Raw genomic sequence first — 25,414 nt, forward strand, 5'->3', positions numbered from 1 at the left:
CTAAGGAAATTGGGGTTTACTTGTAAAGGGGAAAGATTTAGCTTGTTAAAAACATAGCAAAAGAAAGGATGTAGAGGAAATCTAAGGAGATTGAGATGGAGAGTAAAAACAAGGCCTCGCCGGGAGGAAGGCCAGCACCGGTTCTAATATTCACTTCCCGGGGGTAGTTTCTAATTTCTACATCATCAGGAAGTTGAAGTTTCATGCGAAGAACGTCTAGATCTACTGTCATGGTGTGAGTGGATGAGGATTCCGGGGAGAAGAAAGAAGTCTTCTAAAAGAAAAATGCAAATGAAACTAACCTTAGAGAGTGAAAACGGCAGAGAAGTATTGCAAAGCCACTGGAAGGAAGATCTTTCGCAGGAGATCGTCGGAGAGGATTCAAGCAGCAAAAGGTGAGTTGGAGACGGTAAAGAGGATCGATGAAGAGTTGATGGAACTTATAAAGACGAGATAAGCCCAAGAGCCGAGGAGTCAAGAAAGCGATGGGTTGTCTTTTTGAATCTCGAAGCGCCGACCCCTAGATCTAACCGTCCATTCTCCCACACGATCTCCTCGAGCCGTCAGGTCATCATTAGCAGCCTCTAATAATTACCCCCTAATCAATAAGGGATAATTATGGGGGAAGTTAAGGATGCGGCAAGTGGCATGGGCCGGATATGGATCGCAGAAACGAGATCGGGTCGAATGATTGAAGAAGGATCCATGCCAAAGCACCCTGGAGTAGGCCGAACGTGGGGGGTCCACCGAGGAAGGTCAAGCCCATTACAAGACCCAGCCCAAAAGGAAGAGAACTTTGGGCTATAAGCCCAATGTAATTGGTTAACTGCAAAAGAGGGTCATGGCCTATAAATAGACCATGACGGGTGGAAAGTAGAGGGTGAAGCTAGGGAGAAGAGAGAGAGAAAGAGAAAGTAAGAGTGAGAGAGATGAAACGGAATATTGTATCTTCAAACTCCCAATCTAAAAGCACCAGACTTGGTAATTTCATTTTCTTTTTTTCTTTTTCTTTTTTTTCAGTTAGTAAGAGTAATTATATTAGAAAACCAACTTGTTAAATTCAATTGCATGTGTACCTTGATTTTGGTTTTCGCATTAATATTAACATAAATTTTATTAAATTTCTTAAAGGCAGTCTTTTTTTTCTTTTCTTTCTTTCTTTAGTTTTTTTTTTTTTTAAAAAAAAAAAAAAAAAATGAAGCTATGTATTAAAAGAAACCTAGTAAATGATTGACAGGGGCATACCCATGGGTAAGAGAAGAAAAACTACAGATTGTTGAGTCAACTAGCTACAAAAATAGAGTTGTTAGTGATAAATCTTAAGGCTAAGGCTGTATTAAACATCCTCTTCAATCTGGTACCATCAAGAATTAGGTAAAGCAAAGACCCCAACATATTGAAATTTGAGTCAAGTAGATACAAAAATAGAATTGTTGGGGACATTTTTTTCAAGGCTGGATTAGACACGTCTTCTTTACATAAAAGAGTCCAAATTGAGAGGATAAGTTATTGGGTGCATCTGGTGTATCATGCATGGGTACATGTTGTGCACGTACAACTCAAATGGGACCAATGCACCGTGCAGCTCACACCCAATATCTATTCAACTCATAGGGAGTATCCTAAATGTAAGAGATCGGTTCTGGTTATTAAAAAATAAGTGAGGGATAATATGCATCTTCATCTAAAACAAAACACACACACACACACCAAACCAAAAAAAAAAAATGACTTAATGAATGCAGTAATTCGATCCGAATCAATTCAATAAGTGCAGATTGATTCTGTTTTGATGGTATATTGGTTCCTACTATGGATTGGTTTTTAGTGAAGCTGGTCCGATCCGTTCGATTATGGATTAGAAGCAAAAATATCCAAACCAAACCAATCCGCCGAACATAAACACATAATAAATTTCATATGATTGATACACTATATTTACTTACAACACCAGTGTTCAATTCAAATATATATATGCCCATACATCTATATACAGTTGTTATATATAATGTGTAGGTGCAAATAATTTTTTTAACTAAAAAGCTAAAAGAATAAATACAACTCACTCAAATAAAGAACAAATAATAACAAGAATAATTCAGAGAGAAGCTTGTAATGCTTTATTATCTTTATTGGAAGTCTATGCCTCTATTTATATACAAAAAGAAGGTGGAATTATGGTAGGATTCATTATGCTTGTCCACCAATTCATTCCATATATAATTCTACAAACCAATTTATTTTCCTTCTTCAACTCTTTCCATGTAGAACTTTCTTACTATACAAGACTTCTTCTTATGCAGAATTTCCTTACACGAAGGATCCCTTGTGAAAGAGGATTTGTTTAATCCCAATCTTGCTTGGATTAGAATTGAGAATGGGCTGGGTGAGTTTGTAGCAAGCTAAGAGGTTAACATTAACCATCTTGGGCTGATAGTGACTTTACACGGGGTTGTTCACAATTGGGCTTTAATAGGCCAGAGAAAATCTATTGAGATAATACGTACCTTACTTTAATTACGTGGAGGGGGATGTTTTCCTCCACACTTTGCCCCCAATTCCCTCCTAAATTGAATTACGACTCTTAATTAGAAAGGAATTGAATTTGCACGATTGCTAATTTTTGCAAGAGACGGTTCGAGACATGACCATTGACATTATGACCAAAGAGTTTTCTCAAAGTTTGCTTCTGTCTTCACTGAGTTCAATGCTTCGTCGTGATACCAGGTTAGTTCTTCATTTTTCTTGCTGATTTTACATTATGAGCACTTCATCCACCCACGACCATATAAAAATTATGGATTCTGAATTGACACCTTCATCATCTCCTGTTCTCCTTAGAGTCCCTCCTCCTAGGGTTTCCAATTCTCTGAAGTCACGAACGACTCTGCCGTGCGAGTAGATGATTCTTTGCCTCAAGCAGAGGTATCTATTTCTAGATCGGTTGATATTTTCATAAAAAAGGAAAGAGAAATGATTTTGTCAGTTCGGCACATCAAGTTTAACATTGATTCTGTAATAGAAGAATTTGAAATTCCCGAGGGGGTAGAGATTACCGAATACCCAAATAACGTTGATTTCGGTTTCGGTGAAGGTGTAGGTGAGAATGAATTACTTTTGTCTGTTGGCCATCTTAACGCCCTTCACTTTCCCCTCCATCCTTTTTATCATTTAGTCTTCAATAAGTTAGGTATTACTCCCCTTCAAGTAAACCCTAACTTTCTTAGGATAGTCTCGGCCCTTCTTATACACCAAAGGTTAGAAGGGATTGACCTGAATCTTGCTGACTTATTGATCACTTACATTATTTCTAGACATTAGACTGAGCTTGGTCACTATTATTTCACTTTTGCTCTTCAACAAAGAATATGCACGGACCTTCCCACTTCCGAGAAGACATAGAAGGATAGAATGATTATTGTTAGGGAAAATTGGTTCGTACCTTAATCGAGCAAGCTTCCTATTCCTCATGAATTTGGGATATTAGGTATAAAAGATTTATCTTCGTTCCATCCAGAGTACTCTGGTTGCTTCTCATGTCAAGTTTTATTTTTTCATTATATTTACAAATTCCTTGGTGTTTTTTCAGCAACATTCACTTCTTCTGTGGCTTAAAAAAGGCTTGCTTTCCTCGAAGAACAAGTTTGGAACAATCTTCCTTCTGTAGAGGAACTCATTTCTCCATCCAATCTTAAGGAGCTTGCGTTTAGTGCTTCAGCAGCCGATCTCATGAATTTATCTCTCCCTTCGTTCGATAGCTTTCCTCTAACTGATGAGGAAAAGAAGAGGGCTGAAGCTCTCAAAAAAGCTATGGAGAGTGAACCTCTTATGGTTATACAGTCTACTGAGCAAGAAAATGAGGTTGATGTTAAAGAAAAAGCTTAAATCGAACCCTTCTTCAGCAACCAAAAATAAAGGTATTACTCTCTCAAGGAATAAAGGGAAGAAAGTTGACGAAGCCGAACCAGAAGAGGAGGTTAGGTGATAAGTGCTTAAATGTTGCACATTTCAGCACCTAAGCTAAGGTATTTCAGTCTTTGCATCTATCTTAATTTTATGTTTTAGTCCTAATTTACGTTTATGTGTATTTCAGGGCAATAAAGTTAAAATGAGCTAAGAACGGTCCAATTAAGCCTTTTTGGAGTTAAGCAAAGATTTTCAGACAATGGCACAAAGTGGTCAATTTCGGGCCTTTGATGATGTTCCCAAAGATGGAGAAGCAAACCAAATAGTCCGGGGCAAAAATGGAGCTGAATAAGGCTTAAAGGAATTTGTCAACTCTGGGGGGATCGATCCCCAGGGTGGGGGATCGATCCCCCAGGACTTAGCAACATTACAGTTTTTATTTAATTTTTGGGCTCATTTTGGGAACTGTTGGGCTTTAATGAGATTGTTACTTAAGGCCCAGTGAGCCATTAGATTAGGGTTAGTTTTAGTTTTTATTTAGGTAAAGATTATTAGAGAAATAAATTAAGTTTTATTTTATTATTTTTTTTCTGTATCGTAGTATCGTATTTCTCTCTGGAAAAACACGCGAAGAAAGGGAAAAAGCAAGAACAGGCTAGGGTTTGGAAGAAAAGTTCAGAGAAGATGAAGCAGATGATGGGGATTGTCCTGTCTTCGACTCCATCAACCATGAGTGGCTGATTCTTCTACTTAGGGTTGGATAAACCCTAAGCATGTAACATATTCTCTCTCTCTTTTCATACTTTTTGGGGATTAATTTATGTAATTAGTGTATAGTCTTGAATATTATGAATTAAATTCTTCCAATTGATTATCTGTATTAATCTCATATTGTCTTAAGTGTGGTTGATTGATAAACAAATTTTACACATGAATTCTTTGTTAATTGATTCTTGTGATGGCTATGCATGGTATTGCTTAGTTGTAATTGTGTTTCAAATTGATGAAAAATGCTTCCATTTGATGGATGGTACTACATGTTTAGGTTAATTTGTTGTCTAATTAGTTTTAAATTCATGTTTAATTAGTTTAATTTAAGTTTAATTAATTTAATTGCAATTCAATTATTAGGTAAGTAGACCATCCATACTTATGTTTGAATTCCATACTTTTTGTCACAATTGCATTATCTTCTAAATTAATGTGTGTTAAATTTGTAACTTGGATTAATAAATCATGCTTTGAATGGGTGAATTGCACTACACTTAGTTTAATTGTCATTAGGTAGTTGATTCATGTTTGAAATTGATAGTTTACACTTTTCATTGCACTTGTTAGCCACATATAGATTACATAGTATTATTTCCCCAATTAGTTGAAAGTGAGTGAGTTAGGGAATGTGCTTAGTGGTGAATCCTATACCCTAAGTCTCTTTCCAATCTCTTAAACTCTATTTCTTTATTGCAATCATTTAGTTTAAAATTAGTTTTAATCACAAACAAAACCCTTTTGGCAATCACATAAGCACTAAAGTAGAATTCAATTCTGGAAAACCTATAATTGTTTAGATCTCTTGGGACGATCCCTGCTCACTTCATACTCCATAGTATAAGTGTTTAGTGGTTTTATAAATTTTAAAATATGGTGCCCACTTGACATTATTTCTAAACCTAAAGTGTTGTGCATTATTTTGTGCACACGCTCGGTCGCACCATAGTTTTGGCGCCGTTGCCGGGGATCTAACGGTTTTGAAGAATTGAATTAAACATTAGTTCTTTGTTGATTGTCTACTTTTAAGTCATTTTAATTTTTAATTTTTTTTTTTTATTTGATTTGTCAATTAGGTACTTGAAGCAAAGTGGAGCAAACGCTGTACTTAGAAGCAATTAAAAAAAAATTTGAAGTTGCTTAAGGACCATCTGTAAGTTCTCTTTAATTTTAGTACTTTAATTGTATACTAATTTGCATGCTTTGGACAGCCCAAGTGGAGGCTTAAATTGAATTGTTTTATTTTTAAGTCCAAGCATACCTTCTTGTAGAAGGCATCGGCCCGTGTGGAGGCATTTATTTGTTTTAAGTGCATTGATATTATTGAGGAGTTTGGGAATATCGTATGTGGAGGTTGAAATTTTGAAATGTTGGTGTGTTGACTTGTTCTAGTGCATGCATGGTCGTAGATCACTTAATCGTCCTCTTGCTCCTGTAAATCAAAATCTCGAAATTTTTCTTCGGCGTTTAAGAAGTAGTACTAGGGATAGTCATCTTAATCTTTTAAATTTTGATCTTCCATCACCTTTAATGGAAGATCCAATTGAAGATCCCATTGTAGATCTTGGTCATGTGGATCATAATGGTGTGCACCACCCACCACAAGTTCATATTGTGGATCCTCAAGGTGTGCATCCACCCTTGGGAATGCCACAACCAGTTAATCATGCGGTGCAACAACCTAATCTAGGGATGCCAAGGCCAAATGTTGTTCCCCCAATTGGTGAGCAACAATAACAATATGTTCAAATGGCATACCCTCAACAAGGTCAAATGGCATATCATCAACAAGGTCAAATGCCATATCCTCTTCTCAATCCTCTCAATCCTCCAATGGTCCTTAGGGATCGTTACACTTCAAATCAATATAATGCACCTACTTGCATTCAATTGCCAAATTTTCGTGCTTATCATTATGAGATTAAGGCTTCCACCATTAACATGTGCCCCCTTTTCTATGGGTTGAGCAATGAAGAGCCTTATAAACATTTAGATGAGTTCTTGGAAGTTTGTTCCACCGTGAAAATCACGGATGTTCCAGAAGAAGTCCTAAAAATGAAGCTTTTCCCTTTCACTCTTCGGGATAAAGCTAAATATTGGTTCAACAACTTACGGCCAAATACAATCACCTCTTGGGCACAATTGCAACAAGAGTTCTTAAAAAAATATTACCCTGCAAGTCGAACTGATGCCATGAGAACTTCCATTCGTGAATTTAAACAACAAGAAGGAGAACCCCTTCATGAAGCATGGGAACGTTTGAATGACTTGCTACGGAAGTGTCCACATTATGACATTCCTAAGTGGCAATTAGTTCAATGTTTCTTTTCAAGTTTATCCGATGCCAATAAGGGCATTGTTGATGCTTCTTGTGGCGGAAGCTACATTGAAAGAAATGAAGATGAAATTTGGCAACTTTTCGAAAAAATGAGTGAAAATTCAATGCATAGATCTTCATCTTCTAGGGGTAGTCACCTAGCACATATGGGAGGAAAGAAAGCTATAAATCAAATAGACTCTTCCATGGAAATTGCCGTTGAGGTCAAAAATCTTACTCAAAGGTTTGATACATTCCTTTTGAATCAAGGTCTGGCAACTCAATCATATCCTCACCATTCCAATGAAATGTGCATGACTTGTTCTAGTTACATTCACCATACTTCAAATTGCCCTCTTGGACAAATTATACCAAGTGAGTCTCAAGAACAAGCAAATGCTGCTTTCATTCATCAAGGGAACAACCCTTATTCCAATACTTACAATCCGGGGTGGAAAAATCATCCAAACTTTGCATGGAGAAATCAAGGAGACAGTGCAAACCCTCCTCAAACTCAAGGTTACCAAGCAAAGTATGTTCCCCCACATCTCCAAAATCAAAATCAGAATTCTCAAGGTTACCGTCCTTCATTTTATCCTCAAAATGTGAATCAATATTCTCATCCTCAAGTATCAAATTCTCAATCTTACTCTAATCTAAATCAAGCGCCTCCTAAGAGTTCCGCTTTTGAGGACAAAGTCTTGCAAGCTTTAGGTAATCTTCAAAAAGATAATCAACTGTTTCATTCTCACTCTCAATCAATTGCAAAGCTTGAAGCTCAAATTGGGCAATTAGCTAATTCTTTAAATGTGAGAGAGAAAGGTAAGTTGCCTAGTCAAACTGAGACCAATCCTAAAGGGCAATTTATGGCGCAAGCAAGTCCTTCATCAGAATTTTCTGGAAATGAGCAAGTTCAAGCAATTACTACCTTGAGGAGTGGTAGGAAAGTGGATAATAAGGTAGAGGTACCTAAGGAGGATAATGAATTGGCACAACCAAGTGGTTGCATCCATCCCATTCCAAATTCTATTCCAATTTCCTTGGATGCTAGTGGTTCCAAAAAGGACATTCCATCATCTTCATCATCATCTCCCCAATTAGAGAAGCCTTATAAGCCAAAAGCTCCATTTCCTCAAGCTTTGAGAGAGACTTCATCATTTGGGAGATAAGAAGGAAAAATTCATGATATGATGGAAGTGTTTAAACAAGTGAAAATCAATCTTCCTTTTCTAGATGCAATTAGGCAAATTCCACCATATGCAAAGTTCTTGAAGGACTTGTGCACACAAAAGAGGAAGAGCAAGGGAAGGGACCTTAAGAAAGTGCTTTTAACAGAACAAGTGAGTTCCATCATTCTTTCTAACACTCCTCCTAAGTTCAAGGATCCGGGTGCTCCGACTATTTCTTGTGTTATTGGAAACCAAGAGGTTCGTAGAGCTCTCCTTGATTTAGGTGCAAGTATCAATCTCATTTCATACTCTGTTTACTTGCAATTAGGATTAGGGGACTTGAAGCCAACATCGGTAGTCATCCAACTAGCCGATAGATCAATTAAAAAACCAAGGGGAATTGTTGAGGACATTCTAATTAAGGTTGATAAATTTTATTTCCCGGTTGATTTTGTGGTACTAGATACTGAGCCAGTCCCTAATCTCACCAATCACATTCCAGTCATCCTAGGAAGGCCATTCCTTGCCATTGCCAATGCCACCATTAATTGTAGATCTGGTATTATGGATATCTCATTTGGCAACATGATGGTTAAGCTTAATGTATTCAATGCGAGTCAACATCCCATAGATGAAGACGAGTGTTTCCTAGTGGATGTCTTGGATGAAACCATAGAGGAGACTCTTCCCTCTATTCTATCTAAGGACCCTCTTGAGGCGTGCCTTTGTGAAATGTTTGAAAGTTGTGGTTTTGACACAGAAGGATCCATAAGTGAGGTGAATGCTTTGATGGACTCCGTGGCCACTTTGCATTACCCACCTTGGAAAAGCAAGAAGGAACCTCTTCCTTCACTATCTAGTACTCCACCAGTTCCATCTCTCATCTCTCCTCATATTCTTGAGCTTAAGCCTCTTCCATCAAATCTGAAATACGCCTTCTTAGGCCCAAAAGAGACTCTTCCGGTCATCATTGCTTCCAATCTTGAAAATGACCAAGAGAATGATCTTTTGGAAGTGCTTAAAGCTAACAAAGAAGCTATTAGATGGAGTGTAGCTGACCTAAAAGGCATTGACCCTTCTATTTGTATGCATCGCATACACATGGAAGAGGATGAAAGGCCATTTAGGGATGCTCAAAGGAGATTGAACCCAAATATGAAGGAAGTTGTCATGAAGGAGGTTGTGAAACTTCTAGATGCAGGAATCATTTATCCTATCTCTGATTCCAAATGGGTTAGTCCAACTCAAGTGGTTCCCAAAAAGTCAGGAATCACAATTGTTGAAAATGCTAAGGGTGATCTCATCTCGAAACGCACCGCCACTTCATGGCGTGTTTGCATAGATTACCGAAAGCTGAATTCTGCCACTAGGAAGGACCATTTTCCATTGCCTTTCATTGACCAAATCTTGGAAAGATTGGCTGGGCAACAATACTATTGCTTCCTAGATGGTTACTCGGGGTACAATCAAGTGGCCTTAGATCCATTGGATCAAGAAAAGACCACATTCACATGTCCTTTCGGTACATTTGCTTATCGACGGATGCCTTTCGGATTATGCAATGCTCCTGCCACTTTCCAAAGGTGTATGATGTCAATTTTTTCGGACATGGTGGAGAAGTATTTAGAAGTCTTCATGGATGACTTCTCGGTTTTTGGGCCCTCATTTGATTCGTGTCTCCAAAATCTCAAAAAAGTGCTTCAAAGATGTCGTGAGACTAATCTTGTGTTAAGTTGGGAAAAGAGCCATTTCATGGTTCAAGAAGGAATCGTGCTTGGACATGTCATCTCTAAAAGAGGAATAGAAGTAGATAGAGCGAAAGTTAAGCTAATTTCTGAATTGTCTCCACCTACTACAGTGAGAGAAATCCGCTCCTTTCTAGGACATGCAGGTTTTTATCGCCGATTCATCAAAGACTTTAGCAAAATTGCTAGACCCTTGTGTAACCTTCTTGCCAAGGAGACTCCATTTGTCTTTGATGAAGCATGCCTAAATGCTTTTCATCAACTTCGCACTCTTCTATCATCCGCTCCTATCATGCAACCTCCAAATTGGTCCTTACCATTTGAGATTATGTGTGATGCTTCCGACTTCACAATGGGTGTTGTTTTGGGGCAAAAGGTAGGTAAACTACCATATGCTATATACTATGCGAGTAAGACTTTCTCAGGTGCCCAATTGAACTATTCTACCACCGAGAAAGAGTTACTTGCCGTAGTATATGCCCTTGATAAATTTCGGTCATATCTCTTAGGATCCAAGGTAATTGTGTTTTCCGACCATGCCGCTCTTAGGCATCTTTTAATGAAAAAGGAAACCAAACCTCGCTTGATAAGATGGATTCTACTTCTTCAAGAATTTGACTTTGAAATCAAGGATAAAAAGGGCTTCGACAATATCGTTGCCGATCATCTGTCTAGATTAATGGTTGAATCTTCTCCAAATATTGAAATTCATGAATCATTTCCGGATGAACAACTCTTTCAAATCTCAAATAGGACGTTGCCTTGGTTCGCCGACATTGTTAACTATCTTACAACCAGCAAACTTCCCATTAATTGGTCAAAACAAGAAAAAGACCGATTCTTTGCTAACATCCGAAAATACTATTGGGAAGATCCCATTCTGTTTCGTTATTGCCCGGATCAAATCATCAGGAGATGTGTGCCGGAAAGTGAAGTTCCGAGCTTCCTTGCGTTTTGTCACACAATTGCTTGTGGTGGGCATTTTAGTGGAAAAAAGACCGCTTTGAAGGTTCTTCAAAGTGGGCTCTTCTGGCCCACTATCCACCGAGATGCCTATAACTTTTGTAAGGTGTGTGTTCGGTGTCAAAAGTTGGGATCAATGTCAAAGAGAGACATGATGCCCTTAACTTCAATCTTTGTAGTTGAAATCTTCGATGTATGGGGCATAGACTTTATGGGACCATTCCCAATGTCTTATGGCTTTCAATATATCCTCGTTGCTGTTGATTATGTTTCAAAGTGGGTTGAGGCTTGTGCTACGAAAACGAATGACCACTCCGTAAAAAAATTAAAAACAAGAATCAATTCAGTAAATTTTGTAATAAGGTTTTTATTTATTTCTTTCTTTCTTTTAAAGTAAATACAAAAAAAAAAAAAAAAAAAAAAAAAAAAAAAAAAAAAAAACATAAATGATAAATAAATAAATAAAATCAAAAGTCCCAATCCGTCTTGCTAGAGACGTTAACCTTAGCCCATTTTATTTTTTATTTCTTTTGTAGGTTGTGTACACATAATCTTTTTCTTTGATTTAAAAAAATATATATATTTCAAACATCAAAAATATGTTACTAATATGCCATTATGCTTGGTTATACATGTTTCATCTTTTATCTAGGGTTTCATCTCATATCTCTTTGCAGCATGTTATATATTGTTTTGGACTGTAGGTATTGCTTATCCCATATGCTATTTGATGTGAGTTTGCTAGTATGGTTATACAACTAGGTTTTTGCATCCAAGTTTGGGGGAGACATCTTTCCTACTGGATCACTGCTGGACTTCATAATCGTTGCCATCACGGTATACTCTTTTCATCATTTTACATTGTTCTCATTGCACATTGAGGACAGTGTACAGTTTAAGTTTGGGGGTAAGGTCATCATGCTTCACTCTATTTTAAGTTAAGCTTTAAATGCATGATGAGATTTGAGATGTGTTTGGCAATGATTTCGAACTTTTGAAGCATAGTGCCTTTGAAAAGCAAGTTGTTAGAGTGTAATATTTCTTGTATGCTCTAGGATGCCATTTAGGGGTAAATTTTTAATTTTTGATATCCTGTTTGTTCTTGTGGTACACATCATCTTGTTGGCTGAAAATGCTTTGAGAGTTGATTCTAGAATTCTACACTTGCACTTGTACACACTAGCATTTAATTTGTGGGGTACATGCTTCATTGATTATTGTCTTGGTTTGTTCCAATTGAGCCAGTATGCTTTGAAAGCTTTCATTCTTGATAAAATGACCTTGCAAAGAAAACAAAGAAATAAATTAAAAAAAAAAAAAAAAAAAAAAAAAAAAAAAAAAACTGCATTCTTTCAACATGTCAACTGATTAAAAAGGAAGACAAGGAAAGAATGTAAGATGTATGATTAGTTTGAGTTCGTAACCTAGTCATTCTGAGTCATTACGCCCTTAGGAGTGTCTTTACACTTAACGCCCTAAGACCATCTGGTTTGGGAGTCGTTGGCTCAACGCTTGTTACATGGGGTGATTAGAGGGCTTAATGAACTTAGACATTGCACATAGTCATACATAAAAATAAAATTAAAAATAATAATAATAATTAAAAAAAAATGAAATCAATAAAAAAAAATGTTTGATTGAATAACAAGGTTCATTCAATGTCTTGATGTCTGGTACTATATATGTATGCTAGTTTGAGGGTAAGGCTATGCCATTACTTTGATTTGCTAAGATAGCAACACATTTTGATGCCGGTTCACTAAAAAAGGATGATAGAATTGATTCAATTTGTATGATTAACTTGCTTGATGTGTGGAGGACCATTGTTGCTTACATGATGTTGAAATATTGAGAATAGCTTAGAAATGGCAGAAATTTGCATACTTGAAGTAGTCTACTTTAAACACTTATTTGATATATGTCGTTGCTTCTCAAGTAAGAAAGAGCTGTTGATGTTTGTGGGTATCATTTCTGCAAACCCTCACGAGACTTCACTCGTCCACTAGGGGTAACCTAAGGGTTTAAAAGACTTGTTGCATATGCTAAATGCAACCATGATCCCTACGAAAGTGGTGTTATCTTTATTTGCTTTATTAGTTCATAATTGTATATATGTTTGTTTCATTTCCATGCTGTAGTTTATTGCTAGGGACTAGCAATATCTAAGTTTTGGGGCGTGATAAGTGCTTAAATGTTGCACATTTCAGCACCTAAGCTAAGGTATTTCAATCTTTGCATCTATCTTAATTTTATGTTTTAGTCCTAATTTATGTTTATGTGTATTTCAGGGCAATAAAGTTAAAATGAGCTAAGAACGGTCCAATTAAGCCTTTTTGGAGTTAAGCAAAGATTTTAAGACAATGGCACAAAGCGGTCAATTTCGGGCCTTTGATGATGTTCCCAAAGATGGAAAAGCAAACCAAATAGTCCGGGGCAAAAATGGAGCTGAATAAGGCTTAAAGGAATTTGTCAACTCTGGGGGGATCGATCCCCAGGGTGGGGGATCGATCCCCCAGGACTTAGCAACATTACAGTTTTTATTTAATTTTTGGGCTCATTTTGGGAACTGTTGGGCTTTAATGAGATTGTTACTTAAGGCCCAGTGAGCCATTAGATTAGGGTTAGTTTTAGTTTTTATTTAGGTAAAGATTATTAGAGAAATAAATTAAGTTTTATTTTATTATTTTTTTTCTGTATCGTAGTATCGTATTTCTCTCTGGAAAAACACGCGAAGAAAGGGAAAAAGCAAGAACAGGCTAGGGTTTGGAAGAAAAGTTCAGAGAAGATGAAGCAGATGATGGGGATTGTCCTGTCTTCGACTCCATCAACCATGAGTGGCTGATTCTTCTACTTAGGGTTGGATAAACCCTAAGCATGTAACCTATTCTCTCTCTCTTTTCATACTTTTTGGGGATTAATTTATGTAATTAGTGTATAGTCTTGAATATTATGAATTAAATTCTTCCAATTGATTATCTGTATTAATCTCATATTGTCTTAAGTGTGGTTGATTGATAAACAAATTTTACACATGAATTCTTTGTTAATTGATTCTTGTGATGGCTATGCATGGTATTGCTTAGTTGTAATTGTGTTTCAAATTGATGAAAAATGCTTCCATTTGATGGATGGTACTACATGTTTAGGTTAATTTGTTGTCTAATTAGTTTTAAATTCATGTTTAATTAGTTTAATTTAAGTTTAATTAATTTAATTGTAATTCAATTATTAGGTAAGTAGACCATCCATACTTATGTTTGAATTCCATACTTTTTGTCACAATTGCATTATCTTCTAAATTAATGTGTGTTAAATTTGTAACTTGGATTGATAAATCATGCTTTGAATGGGTGAATTGCACTACATTTAGTTTAATTGTCATTAGGTAGTTGATTTATGCTTGAAATTGATGGTTTACACTTTTTATTGCACTTGTTAGCCACATATAGATTACATAGTATTATTTCCCCAATTAGTTGAAAGTGAGTGAGTTAGGGAATGTGCTTAGTGGTGAATCCTACACCCTAAGTCTCTTTCCAATCTCTTAAACTTTATTTCTTTATTGCAATCATTTAGTTTAAAATTAGTTTTAATCACAAACAAAACCCTTTTGGCAATCACATAAGCACTAAAGTAGAATTCAATTCTGGAAAACCTATAATTGTTTAGATCTCTTGGGAGGATCCCTGTTCACTTCATACTCCATAGTATAAGTGTTTAGTGGTTTTATAAATTTTAAAATATGGTGCCCACTTGACATTATTTCTAAACCTAAAGTGTTGTGCATTATTTTGTGCACACGCTCAGTCGCACCATTAGGGTTTGTGTCTTGGCTGAGACAGGGGAACCTTGGAGGCCTACTTTCTCTAGGGCTGATAAATCAATCCTTCATTCTGGATATTCAATAGTTATAGATCCTTCTGCAACGTTGGCAATCGCCCGTGGGATATGGCTACCCAAAGAAGAAGAAATAATGGGAAACATAGGGTTGGAATAGCTTCTTCATTCTGCTCTTGTTCGTGCTATAGAGGTTTGTCCCCTTTCTCTTTTTATTCTCCTTTTATTCATCACTACATTTTTCTTATGTCCGGATTGTCTTTGTAGAACTTGTACCATACTATGGCTCTGTGCGCAACTACTGAGGCCCAATCCATTTCTATTAAAAAATTGGAGAAGGATCTTGCCTCTGCTGAAAAGAAGGTTTCTAACTCAACTATGGATGTCAAAATGGCATATGATGCGAGAAATGTATATAAGAGTCATCTTGCAGCATCTGAAGCCAAGGTGAAGGAACTGGAAGCCGAGAACCTGCACTAGAGGGATGCGATTAATACCTGCACAACTGCTAGGAAACAGATGCATGAGCGTTACTCCTCTTTGGTATTCTTGTCTAGTGCAAGGGCCTTCCGGTTCGGCTTTGCTCAAGGCTCATGTGACAAGCTAAAGGATCCAGATGCCTTTGACAAAGATATGGAGGTGACTTTTCCTTATACTAAAGGTCCAAAGGCCCAAGAGGCTGAGGTTTTGTTTGCTGAGATGGTGAAGTCTCATTAAAGGGATCTTCCAGCTTTAAGCTCTTCAGTCCCTCCTGTTGCAGCCTCAAGTCCGAACGGTGTTGATGCCTTCGCCTCTGCTCTTTTTGATCCCAAAAGGAAATGATTTCGTCTTCTGTAATATTTCTCTGAACTAATGGTTCTTTTGAACAATATTTTTTGAATTATGTGACTGCTTTAGCTTGCTCATTCTCTGTATTTTTTAGAGAATTTCTATACCTTTGAGGTTTTTCAAAGTTGAATGCTTATTTCTGATAATCTTTTATACATTAGAGAAAATTTTGTTCTCCTTAGGGCCTTTGGACTTATCATGGTCCGAAGATATAAAAAATGATGGGTAACAAGAAGAGAGTTCCCGTGATAATTGGGTCACTTACTGTAATACCCCTAATTTTAAAAGGATAGTCTCGGTCTTTCTTTTATGGTTTTATTGTAATTTTATTTTCATTATTTGTTAATTGGTTAATTGTCTAATTGATTTATTAGTTTTAATTGAATTGTATGTTTATGTGGCATTGCATTAATTGTTTAAATTGTATGTGAATTAAATGTATTCTTTTTATTTTTTAAACGGAGTTGTGGCATTGCATTAATTGTTTAAATTGAATGTGAATTAAATGTATTCTTTTTATTTTTTAAACGGAGTTGGGGTTGGATAGGAGCAATGAATTACTTGGATAAAGTATTAAATGGGTACAGTTTTTACCCATGGATGTATATACATGTATATATGGATATATATGTATATAGGGTTAATTTAATTATTGGTAATTATTAATAATTAAATTAGTATTATTTTCATTTTATAATGTATAATGTAATATTAGGGTTTTATATATTTTCACAGGTTAGCTGACTTGTGGGTTTCATATATTTTTCCTTCTCTAAGTATAATTAGAATTAGGGTTGTGTACGCCTATATATATATATAACTTAATACGTCTGTTTAGGATTTAAAAACAACAAAACCCTATTCACGAACATAGAGAGATTTGAGAGAAAAACAAAGAGAACCAATTAGGGTTTCGGCCATAATTAAAGGTCGGACCAAGAAGGAAGGAAGGGATTGCTTGGGTTTGAACCAGAGTAGTAGGAGGTTTAACGGTAGTCGACAGTCATCGAAAAACTCAGAGACGACGGTCCAAGGTTTCAAACTAAGACCTAAAGGCAAGTTTTATATCTAACTCCTTAACTCTGACTTATATTCTTTAGATGCTTATTCAATTCCAGGAGTAAATAAACTTCAAATTAATATGTTATCCATGTTGAATTAGATTAAAGCAGTAAGAATATTAATGAACTTTTAATTGCTTGATTTTAAGTTTTCTTGTGTGAATTCCTGTTTTAATTGATGGTAACCATGTATAATGGATTTAAATATGATTTTGGAATACTCTGGGACCTAGTTCAAATACCTAGGAACCCTAGCAATGGAGGATAGAGGAATTAGAAGTCGCCAGAGAAGACACGGTTGATGAAAACAGGAGGAGAGCCGGCTCCCTTTTGAAAGGAGGTGGTTCCCCTCTCAAAAAGGTGACTCCCAACAAGGGGGAGCCGGCTCAACCAAGAAATGAGGTGGCTCCCCTAGTGGGGGAGGTGGCTGTTTCCCCTTTTGTTGATTTTTGGCGAAGATCTGGCCACTGGGTTTAGGTTTTGACGTTCCAAGTTGAATTAAGGGCTGTAATGGGGGGTTTAAATGATGTCTAAGGTCATATTAAACTCCAAAGGACATGATAATGCGTAGTAAGCCACAAGGAATTAATATCTGGAACAATATGAAATTCTTAACTAAATTTGCATATTGATTTTGGTTATGGACAATTCAATTTGCTTACCTCTGTATAAGCAATTAGGTTGTGTTTTGATATGGTTTTAATCATGTCTCAATGGTAGAAAATAAGCATATGAATTTATACATTTCAATTAGGCTTATTATGGATTAATTGATGTTTACATATATCATTTGTTTTATCAATTATTGGATTTTGTGGAGTAGTATCAAATAAGCATGTTAATTTACATAACTTTATTATGCTTATTATGGATTAATTAATGTTTACATTTATTAACTATATTATCAATTGTTAGATTTATAGATTATATGCACCGGTATGGGACGGTGGCATATTAGGGATGGATTAGCTCATAACGCTAAGTCCTACCTACTGTGAAATAAAGGAACGGATTAACTTTAAAAGTTAAGTCTTACGTACTTATATTCACGTTAGGTCAATAAATAGTTGAATGACATTATTTTGGTTCGGACGGATTTTAAATATATAATTATGGTACCTCGATATGAGCTTGAGTCTCAAGATCGACGGTTAGGGAGCGTATATGCATTGGGATGCATAGCTGGCTATGATGGTTGGAGGTGTACCCTGTTAGGTCTAGGTACTCATGCCCACTTCAGGTGTATTTTGCATGTTGCCTACTAGTCAGGTTGAGACCGGCCTATAGTCCAGTGAGAGTCCCTTAGTGTGGATATATATATATATATATATATATATATATGGATTTTGTAGTTATTGTTGAATTGTTTAGGATGTACATGCGTATCGGGTCTCTATTTGGATTGTAGTAGGGTAGAACTTGCTCTTAGGTCTGACCTACTCTTATTTTTCAGGTGTTCTTCAATTCCAGGCTTAGAGCTTGTTCGTGCTGAGCAAAGATAATCACTTACTCTTCCGACTACGTAGGACTTCTCTTCATGGTTTAGCTTTGGATGTTTTTTAGTTATTTACTTTCAGTTGGGTTTTTATTAAGGGTCCACTAGGTGGATTCCCGAGTTGTATCAGATATTGGAGGTTTTGGCTATATTGGATTTTATAACTTTTGAGGATTTATTATTTAGAATTCTTTCAGTGTTTTTATTTATTTATTTCTTATTTTCTTTTGTAATCAATGCTTGTTTATATACTTAATTGTTTGGTATCTCTCGAATCTGTACTCGGACTTGATCACCCGTGGCTCTAAAATCGAGGGGTATCCACTTACCAGAGATTGTTATATCAAGCAATGATCTCTCTATCAAGGGAACCCTTCTTGTTGTGTATTAGCTTATGATAAGGGTATATCAATACTAACTTGCTCTTGTATTTTCTCGATATGAGAGATTTTTATCTAATGGGGCTTGCCACATTAAACCAATATTAGGGTTCTAAGAGGAAAATGTCCATTAAGAATACTTGCCCTCATTAGGGTTTGAACTCATATGGAAAGTTGATTCCTTCCTGATGTCTGAGGCTTAAAGTTCCTCAGCAACAAAATATTCGTTTAAAAGAAGTCATTGATAACTTCGGATTCTTAAGGTCCTTGAACTCTTGAGATTCCTCGGCAATGGGATATGCCTTAGAGGAACTTATTGATGTCTTCGAACTCCTGGGGTTTGAAGCGTGTATTCTATTGACTCATTCTGATCTAAAGATATTTTAAAAGATAGGCTCAAGAAAGAGGTTCCCCTTATATGTAGGTCTCTGATTGAGTGATTTTGTTTGAAGATCTATTTATCAGGGGGCACCTTCTTTGGCAATCAACAGTTATGGAATGCAACCATACATAGCACTCCCTTTTCTTGTTTGTTTTCGATGTGGGATAAAATCCCCTTTGTTGAATGGTCCTAGCATTGTTGGGCCAAGGGTTGGGGCCTAAGAGTGGGATATCCATAAAGAATATTTGCCCCTATTTGGGTGGGTTTAGCCCCATCTGTATATGTTCAGACTTTTGATATCCGATACTTAAGTTCATCGGCAGTTAATCGTACCTTAGAAGGATATGTTGTTATTTTCGGACTCTTGAGGTCCGAGGTCTTAAACTTCTTAACAGTCGTATATACCTTAGAGGATTTTTATATGTGTTCATTCTTGAGATCCGAGGCTTGAATTTCCTCGGCAATGGTGTATGCCTTATAGGATTTTATTAATGCCGTCAGCCTCTTAGGGTCCGAAGCATGGAGTTCCTCGGCAATAGGGTATGCTTAAGAAGAATTTTATTGATACCTTCAGACTCTTGAGGTCCGAAGCATGGAGTTCCTCGGCAATAATCTATGCCTTAGAGGAATTTTATTGATACCTTCAAACTCTTGAGGTCCGAAACTTTTATAAGAGGAAAAGGCTAAGAAAAAAAGTCACCGAGACTATGTAACTTTCAATACTTGTGATTGGGAGTCTATTTGTCTCGGAGACTCGTTTTATGGTATTTATTTACAATACGATACGGTTATATTAACTATGCACTCTTTTTATTTTTAGTCGATGTGGGACAAAAATAGAGTTAAATTTTGGGCCAAGTATTCTGGGCTTAAAAAGAGAGAATTATTACAAAGAGTGTCCATAGGTACTAGGGCTTTAAACACAATTTGTGTTGGGCCGCTTTTGTTACCAATAGGCCCACTTTGCAATATACTTGAATACTTTAATTTTTCCTTATATAAAGGAATGTTTAAAGTTATTTTTTATCGATGTGGGACAAAAACATAATTAAGTTTTGGGCCAAGTACTTTTGGGCTTTGTGTAAAAAATGAAGGGAATTATTGTAAAAAGTGTCCTTTGGATATAGGGCCTGAGAATGGCTCGTGGGCTGCTTTATTTTTTAATCGGTCCTCTTTGCAATATGTTTATATGCTAAAATATGTCCCTATTTAAAAGGATTTTTCAAATTACTTTTTACCAATGTGGGACCCAAAAATAGAGATCTTGTTCTCAAAGAAAAGATTTAAAATATTTTCTTTTTTGTAATATCAATAGTAGGGTATATATTTTACCCCTATAACGAAAAAGAAAATAGTAATAAATAGTATCCCACATCGAATAAAAAGAAGCAACAAATACCAATATATTTGTAGGGATTGAATTTCCATACATCGTAATGAAGATTGTTGGATACATGGTACTATTGATCGTTCGTGTATCCAACGCTCTTCATCTTTTAGAATATCACTACATCACAAATTTACAAAAGATGATGTAAAAAGATGTAGTAAATAAGAAACTTTATTATGTGGGCTATAAACAGCCTTATTCATATAAAGAAACATAGAAAAATTGACAAATTGTCTAATGGTAGTACTTTTTGAGGTGTATTGCATGCCATGGGCATGCAATCACTCGCCCATCTGCTTCAGCTAGCCTGTAAGCGCCTTTCCCTACTACTTTTATAACTCGATAAGGTCCGGTCCAATTGGGTTGCAATTTCTTTACGTGGGTTGTCTCCTGCTACAGTACCCAATCTCCTATTATAGAGCTTCTGATCCTAACTCACTTATTATAATTGTTTCGCAACTGCTGTTGATATGAAGCGAGTCAAATTGCCGCAGCATACCTCTTTTCTTCCAAGAGGTCAAGGCTGTGTTCAAGCTGCTGATCATTATTCTCTTCGAGTAACAGATGTGTCCAAAAAGTTAGGATTGCTGATTCTATTGGGATGACAACTTCGGATCCATAAGCCATTGTAAATGGACTCTCCCCTGTTGGCCTTCGTGGAGTGGTTCGATAAGCCCAAAGCACGTTGGGAAGATTCTCGTACCATTTAGACTTGAGTTTTTCCAGTTTCTTCTTCAGACAGTCGAAAATGGTCCGATTAGTTATCTCAGCCTGTCCATTCCCCTGTGGATGGCTTACCGCAGCTAACTTCTGTCTGATTTCATACTCAGCAAAGAACCTACGTGTGCTCATATTGTCCAGTTCTTTCCATTGTCCATCATGATGACCTTCAATACTCCAAATCGGCAGATTATATTGTTCCACAAAAATCTTTTCATTTGCTCGTAATAGGCCTCTGCTTCTACCTATTTTGTGAAATAATCCGTGGCCAATAATACATATTCCTTTTGCTCTAGAGTTTTAGGTAGATAACCTACCATATCTATTCCCCAGTAAGCGAATAGCCATGAATTTGCCATTGTATGTAAATCTTCAGCTAGTTGATGTTTCATTGGGCCATAGCGTTGACATTTGTCGCACCTCCCAGCATATTCTTTGGCGTTTCTAGCCAAGTATGGCTAGAAATAGCCTTGAGTTAAAATTTTATGGGCAAGGGCTCTTCCACCAGAGTGGTTGCCACAATCCCCATCATATACCTCCTTTAATACCTTGAGGGACTCTGTGGAAGTTAAGCACTTCAAATACGAACCTGAGAATGACTTTCGGTATAATCGATTATTAATGATGGAGTACGTAGCTGCTGCAAACCTTACTTTTCTAGCCTCATCCTTTTGATTCGGAAGGATTCTGTTTTTGAGATAGCTTTTTAATGGATCCATCTAGCTTGGCTCCTTTGGAATCTCTGGGATTACTGTTACCGGCAGCTGAGGACCTAAACTAGGTTCTTCTCGGGTGTCGATTGGCACAACCCAGATCAAATCTTCATCCAAGGAGGAAGTCGTTATAGCTAATCTGTCTGCTTCAGAATTCTTTTCTCTTGGTACTTAGTGAAATTCGATTTGATCGAATCTACGTGTAACACTTTCGACAGCATCCTTGAATGCCCTCATTCTTTCTTCCTTTGGTTGATACTTTCCTGTTACTTGATTCACAATGAGTTGTGAGTCACTAAAAACTTTTAGACACTTTACCTGAAGTTGGTTTGCCAGCCGAAACCCAGCTAGCAAGGCTTCATATTTGGCCTCATTGTTGGTGGCGGGAAAATCCAAACGGATTGATTGTTGCAACTTTGTTCCTTCTGTAGTTGTGATGATGATCCTTGCCCCTGCACTACTCAAGTTTAAAAAACCACCAACATGGAGTTCCCATTGTGGTTCTGTGAGTTCTAGTTCTTCGAGCTTATCTTCGTACTCCAGGAGGAAATCGGCCTTGGCTTATCCTTTATGTGACACCTTCGGCTCGTAGGCAATGTCGAAACAACTAAGCTCGATTACCCATTTTGTAATTCTGCCTGACAAATCCAGCTTAGAAAGGATAACTCGCATAGGATAATTTGTGAGGACCACTATGCGATGAGATTCGAAGTAAAGCCGAAGCTTTTTCTTTACATATACTAATGCTAGTATGATCTTTTCTACCTTGCTATATCTTGTTTTGACCTTAGTCATTGTCTTGCTTGTGTAGAAGACTGGATGTAGATTCCCCCATTCCTCTCGGATCAGAACTACACTTGTGGTTGTGTCAGAAATTGCTAAATAGATAGTGAGGACTTCTTCAGGCTTTGGGGCACACAAAATAGAGGGTTTAGTCATGTAGTACTTTAGTCTAGCAAGAGCTTTTTACTATTGAGGTCCCTATATGTCTATGTTATTCGAGCGTATAGCATCAAAGAAAAGTTTGCATTTATCAGACAATAGAGATATGAAGCGACTGAGAGTTGCTATTCTACCGGTTAGGATCTGCACTTCTCCATAAGTTTTCGGCTCCTGATTCTGTACTAGGGCCTGGGCCTGAGCCGGGCTTACCTCTATCACTCTTTTGTTGACAATATGGCCGAGGAATTGTCCTGAAGAAACTGCAAAGGAACAGTTAAAAGGATTCAACCTCATATTATATTTTCTCAGAGTGTCAAAGACTTCTTGGAAGTGCTTGGGATGATCGTCCTTCTTCTCACTTTTGACCACCATGTCATCGATATAAGCCTTAATGGTCTTGCCCAGCATCTCATCGAAGATCTTGTTCACGAGGCGCTGGTAAATTGCCCCGGCGTTCTTAAGTCCGAAGGGCATAACTTTGTAACAATAAGTTCCCTTCTTTGTAGTGAATGATGTTTTTTCTTCATCCTCTGGATTCATGGGAATCTGATTGTACCCGGAGTAAACATCGAGGAATGTTAGTCTCTAATAGCCTGTGGTAGCATCCACCATCTAATTTATCTTCGGTAGCAGAAAACTATCTTTAGGATAAGCCTTGTTGAGATTGGTGAAATCTATACATACCCTCCACTTTCCGTTCTTCTTTTGGACTACAATTACGTTCGAAAGCCACTGTGGATAATGCACTTCCCTGATGAAGCCCGCTTAAAGCAACTTGTCTACCTCTTCAGCAATGATTCGATTTCTTTCAGGAGTGAACCTCCTATGTTTTTGTTTGACTGGTCTATATGAAGGATCCACCTTTAGATTATGGCATGATACCGAAGGATTGATCCCTGGCATGTCCAAATGGGTCCAGGCGAACATGTCTACATTTCTTCGGATGACATCAATTAATACATCCCTCTCTTCGACTGAGGGGGAAGAACCCATATAAGTGACTTTCTGTGAATTACCGAGGATAACTTCTACAGCTTCAATAAGATTTCTCGGTTGGATTTGTTGTTTCTACCTCTGCTTTGGCTTCTGAATACTTGGGCAGAGGGCTTTGTACCCATATAAGTGACTTTCTGTGAATTAACAAGGATAACTTTTACAACTTCAATAAGATTCGTCGGTGGGCTTTACTGTTTCCGCCTCTGCTTCGGCTTCTGAATACTTGAGCAGAGGGCTCTGTAATTGCTATTTAGTAACACCTTCAGGGGTTGTATCTGATTTGAATATCTTAACTCCTTTTTTTGCTTCCTTCAATGTAAACATGTAACACTCTTTTGCAGCAACTTGATCTCCCCAAAGGTTAATGACTTCTTTTCCATATGGAGATAAGCATCGCATCACTTGATATAAAGTAGACGGCACTCCATTCATTCGGTGAATCCAACCTCTTCCCATAATGAGATTGTAGGAAGGATGAATATCTATCAAGACAAAGTTTTCTTTCAGTAAACTTTTTGCAGCAGTGACTAACAAATCAATTATCCCAATAGGGTCCACTTTCGGTCCATCGAACCCCATCAATGGACTGGATGTAGCTCGAATTAACGATGATGGGATTTCTAACTGCTCAAAGACTGCCTTAGTTATAATATTGGCACTGCTGCCAGGGTCTACCAAGACTCTTTTAATCATGCAGTTTGGTACCAGAAGATTAATAACGAGTGGATCTTCATGGGGAAGCTGCACTCTGGATAAATCTCCATTTCCGAATCCGATACTGATACTGCCCGAAGTGATGGTATTTATTGAGGATAACTTTATTAGCTTGTGGACGAGCCTTCAGCCTGGAGCGGTACACCTCTTCTGACTCTTGGTCTTCCTCCGATTTTTCATGTATTGCATGAATGACCTTCACTTGATTACCTTCTACTTTCCGATGATTAACCTCATTCGGCCTAGTATGCTCCTTCTGCCCGAGATAATCTGTTAGATCTCCTCTGGCTATCATGTTTTCCACATGTCGCCGAAGGGAGCTAAATTCATTGGTTGTATGTCCATAATCCCTGTGGTAGGCGCAGTGTTTGCTTTTGTCCCTCTGCTGTAGGGGTTGTCGCATTGGTTGACGGACTGTAAATCTTACTTTGTTCTCTTAGAATAATCGAGCCAATGTGGTATGAAGAAGTGTTACTCTTTCTTCAATCTTCTGTCTTTTCTCAGGTATTTAGGCAACTGGTGCTGAGGCATACTGATTTCTTTGACTTTTTGAACTCGAAGCTTTTTCCCGAGGCTTATTTTCTACCATGACGAGGGTGGCATGTTGTGCTCGGTGGGCTACATTCTCCTCAAGCCGAATGTAAATTTGTGCCCTAACATTTAGAGTTTGCATATCTGGAGGGGAGTATTTGACTAAAGAGGCATGTAACTTAGTCCCTTGGATCATGTAGATCTTGAATGCTTCTACAGCAGTCTCAGGGTGACAATCTACTATCTCTGAAGCCTCCATGTTGTAACTGGACAGGAAATCCTGTAACGTTTCTACTCTCTTCTGTCTTATAATGAAAAAACTAGCGATAGTCTTTTTCTGCTTTTTATTACCGCAGTATTGTGCTAGAAACATAGCGCACAGAGTTTCGTTGTTTGGGATGGACTTGTGTGGCCTATTCTTGAACTATTCCAGTGCAGCTCCCGTCAAACTAGTTGGGAAAACTTTGCACATGAATGAGTCGGTGTGGTTATCCAGAGCCATCTTCTAAGAGTAGTAATCGAGGTGACGGGAAGGGTCTCCTGTGTCATCGTACTAA

The 25,414-nt window shown here is 37.3% G+C and overlaps 1 protein-coding gene and 1 non-coding gene across 2 annotated transcripts; both read right to left on the reverse strand.

Annotated features, from left to right (window-relative positions):
* Positions 1 to 6,864: 6,864 nt before the first annotated feature.
* On the reverse strand, positions 6,865 to 6,971 carry LOC132284155 (small nucleolar RNA R71). The gene has a single exon (XR_009472210.1). It is a non-coding gene; the product is annotated as a small nucleolar RNA R71 (small nucleolar RNA).
* Positions 6,972 to 23,684: 16,713 nt separating this feature from the next.
* On the reverse strand, positions 23,685 to 24,305 carry LOC132280026 (uncharacterized). Its single transcript, XM_059782133.1, has 2 exons — positions 23,873 to 24,305; positions 23,685 to 23,746 (listed from the first exon to the last, which is right to left on the reverse strand). The coding sequence occupies exons 1-2, from the start codon at positions 24,303 to 24,305 to the stop codon at positions 23,685 to 23,687; spliced, it is 495 nt and encodes a 164-aa protein (XP_059638116.1).
* Between the last annotated feature and the right edge of the window lie 1,109 nt (positions 24,306 to 25,414).

Source organism: Cornus florida, unplaced genomic scaffold (genome assembly GCF_030987335.1).
Source record: "Cornus florida cultivar Cherokee Brave unplaced genomic scaffold, ASM3098733v1 CherokeeBrave_3.0.0_Hap2_Chr01, whole genome shotgun sequence".
In the NCBI taxonomy this organism is placed as follows: domain Eukaryota; kingdom Viridiplantae; phylum Streptophyta; class Magnoliopsida; order Cornales; family Cornaceae; genus Cornus; species Cornus florida.

Excerpts from the sequence above, each read along its gene's own strand:
- LOC132280026 (XM_059782133.1), bottom strand. The coding sequence starts at position 24,305 with ATGATTAAAAGAGTCTTGGTAGACCCTGGCAGCAGTGCCAATATTATA. Across the intron at positions 23,747-23,872 it reads ATCAGATACAACCCCTGAAG|AAAGTCACTTATATGGGTAC; the intron begins GTGTTACTAAAT and ends GTTAATTCACAG.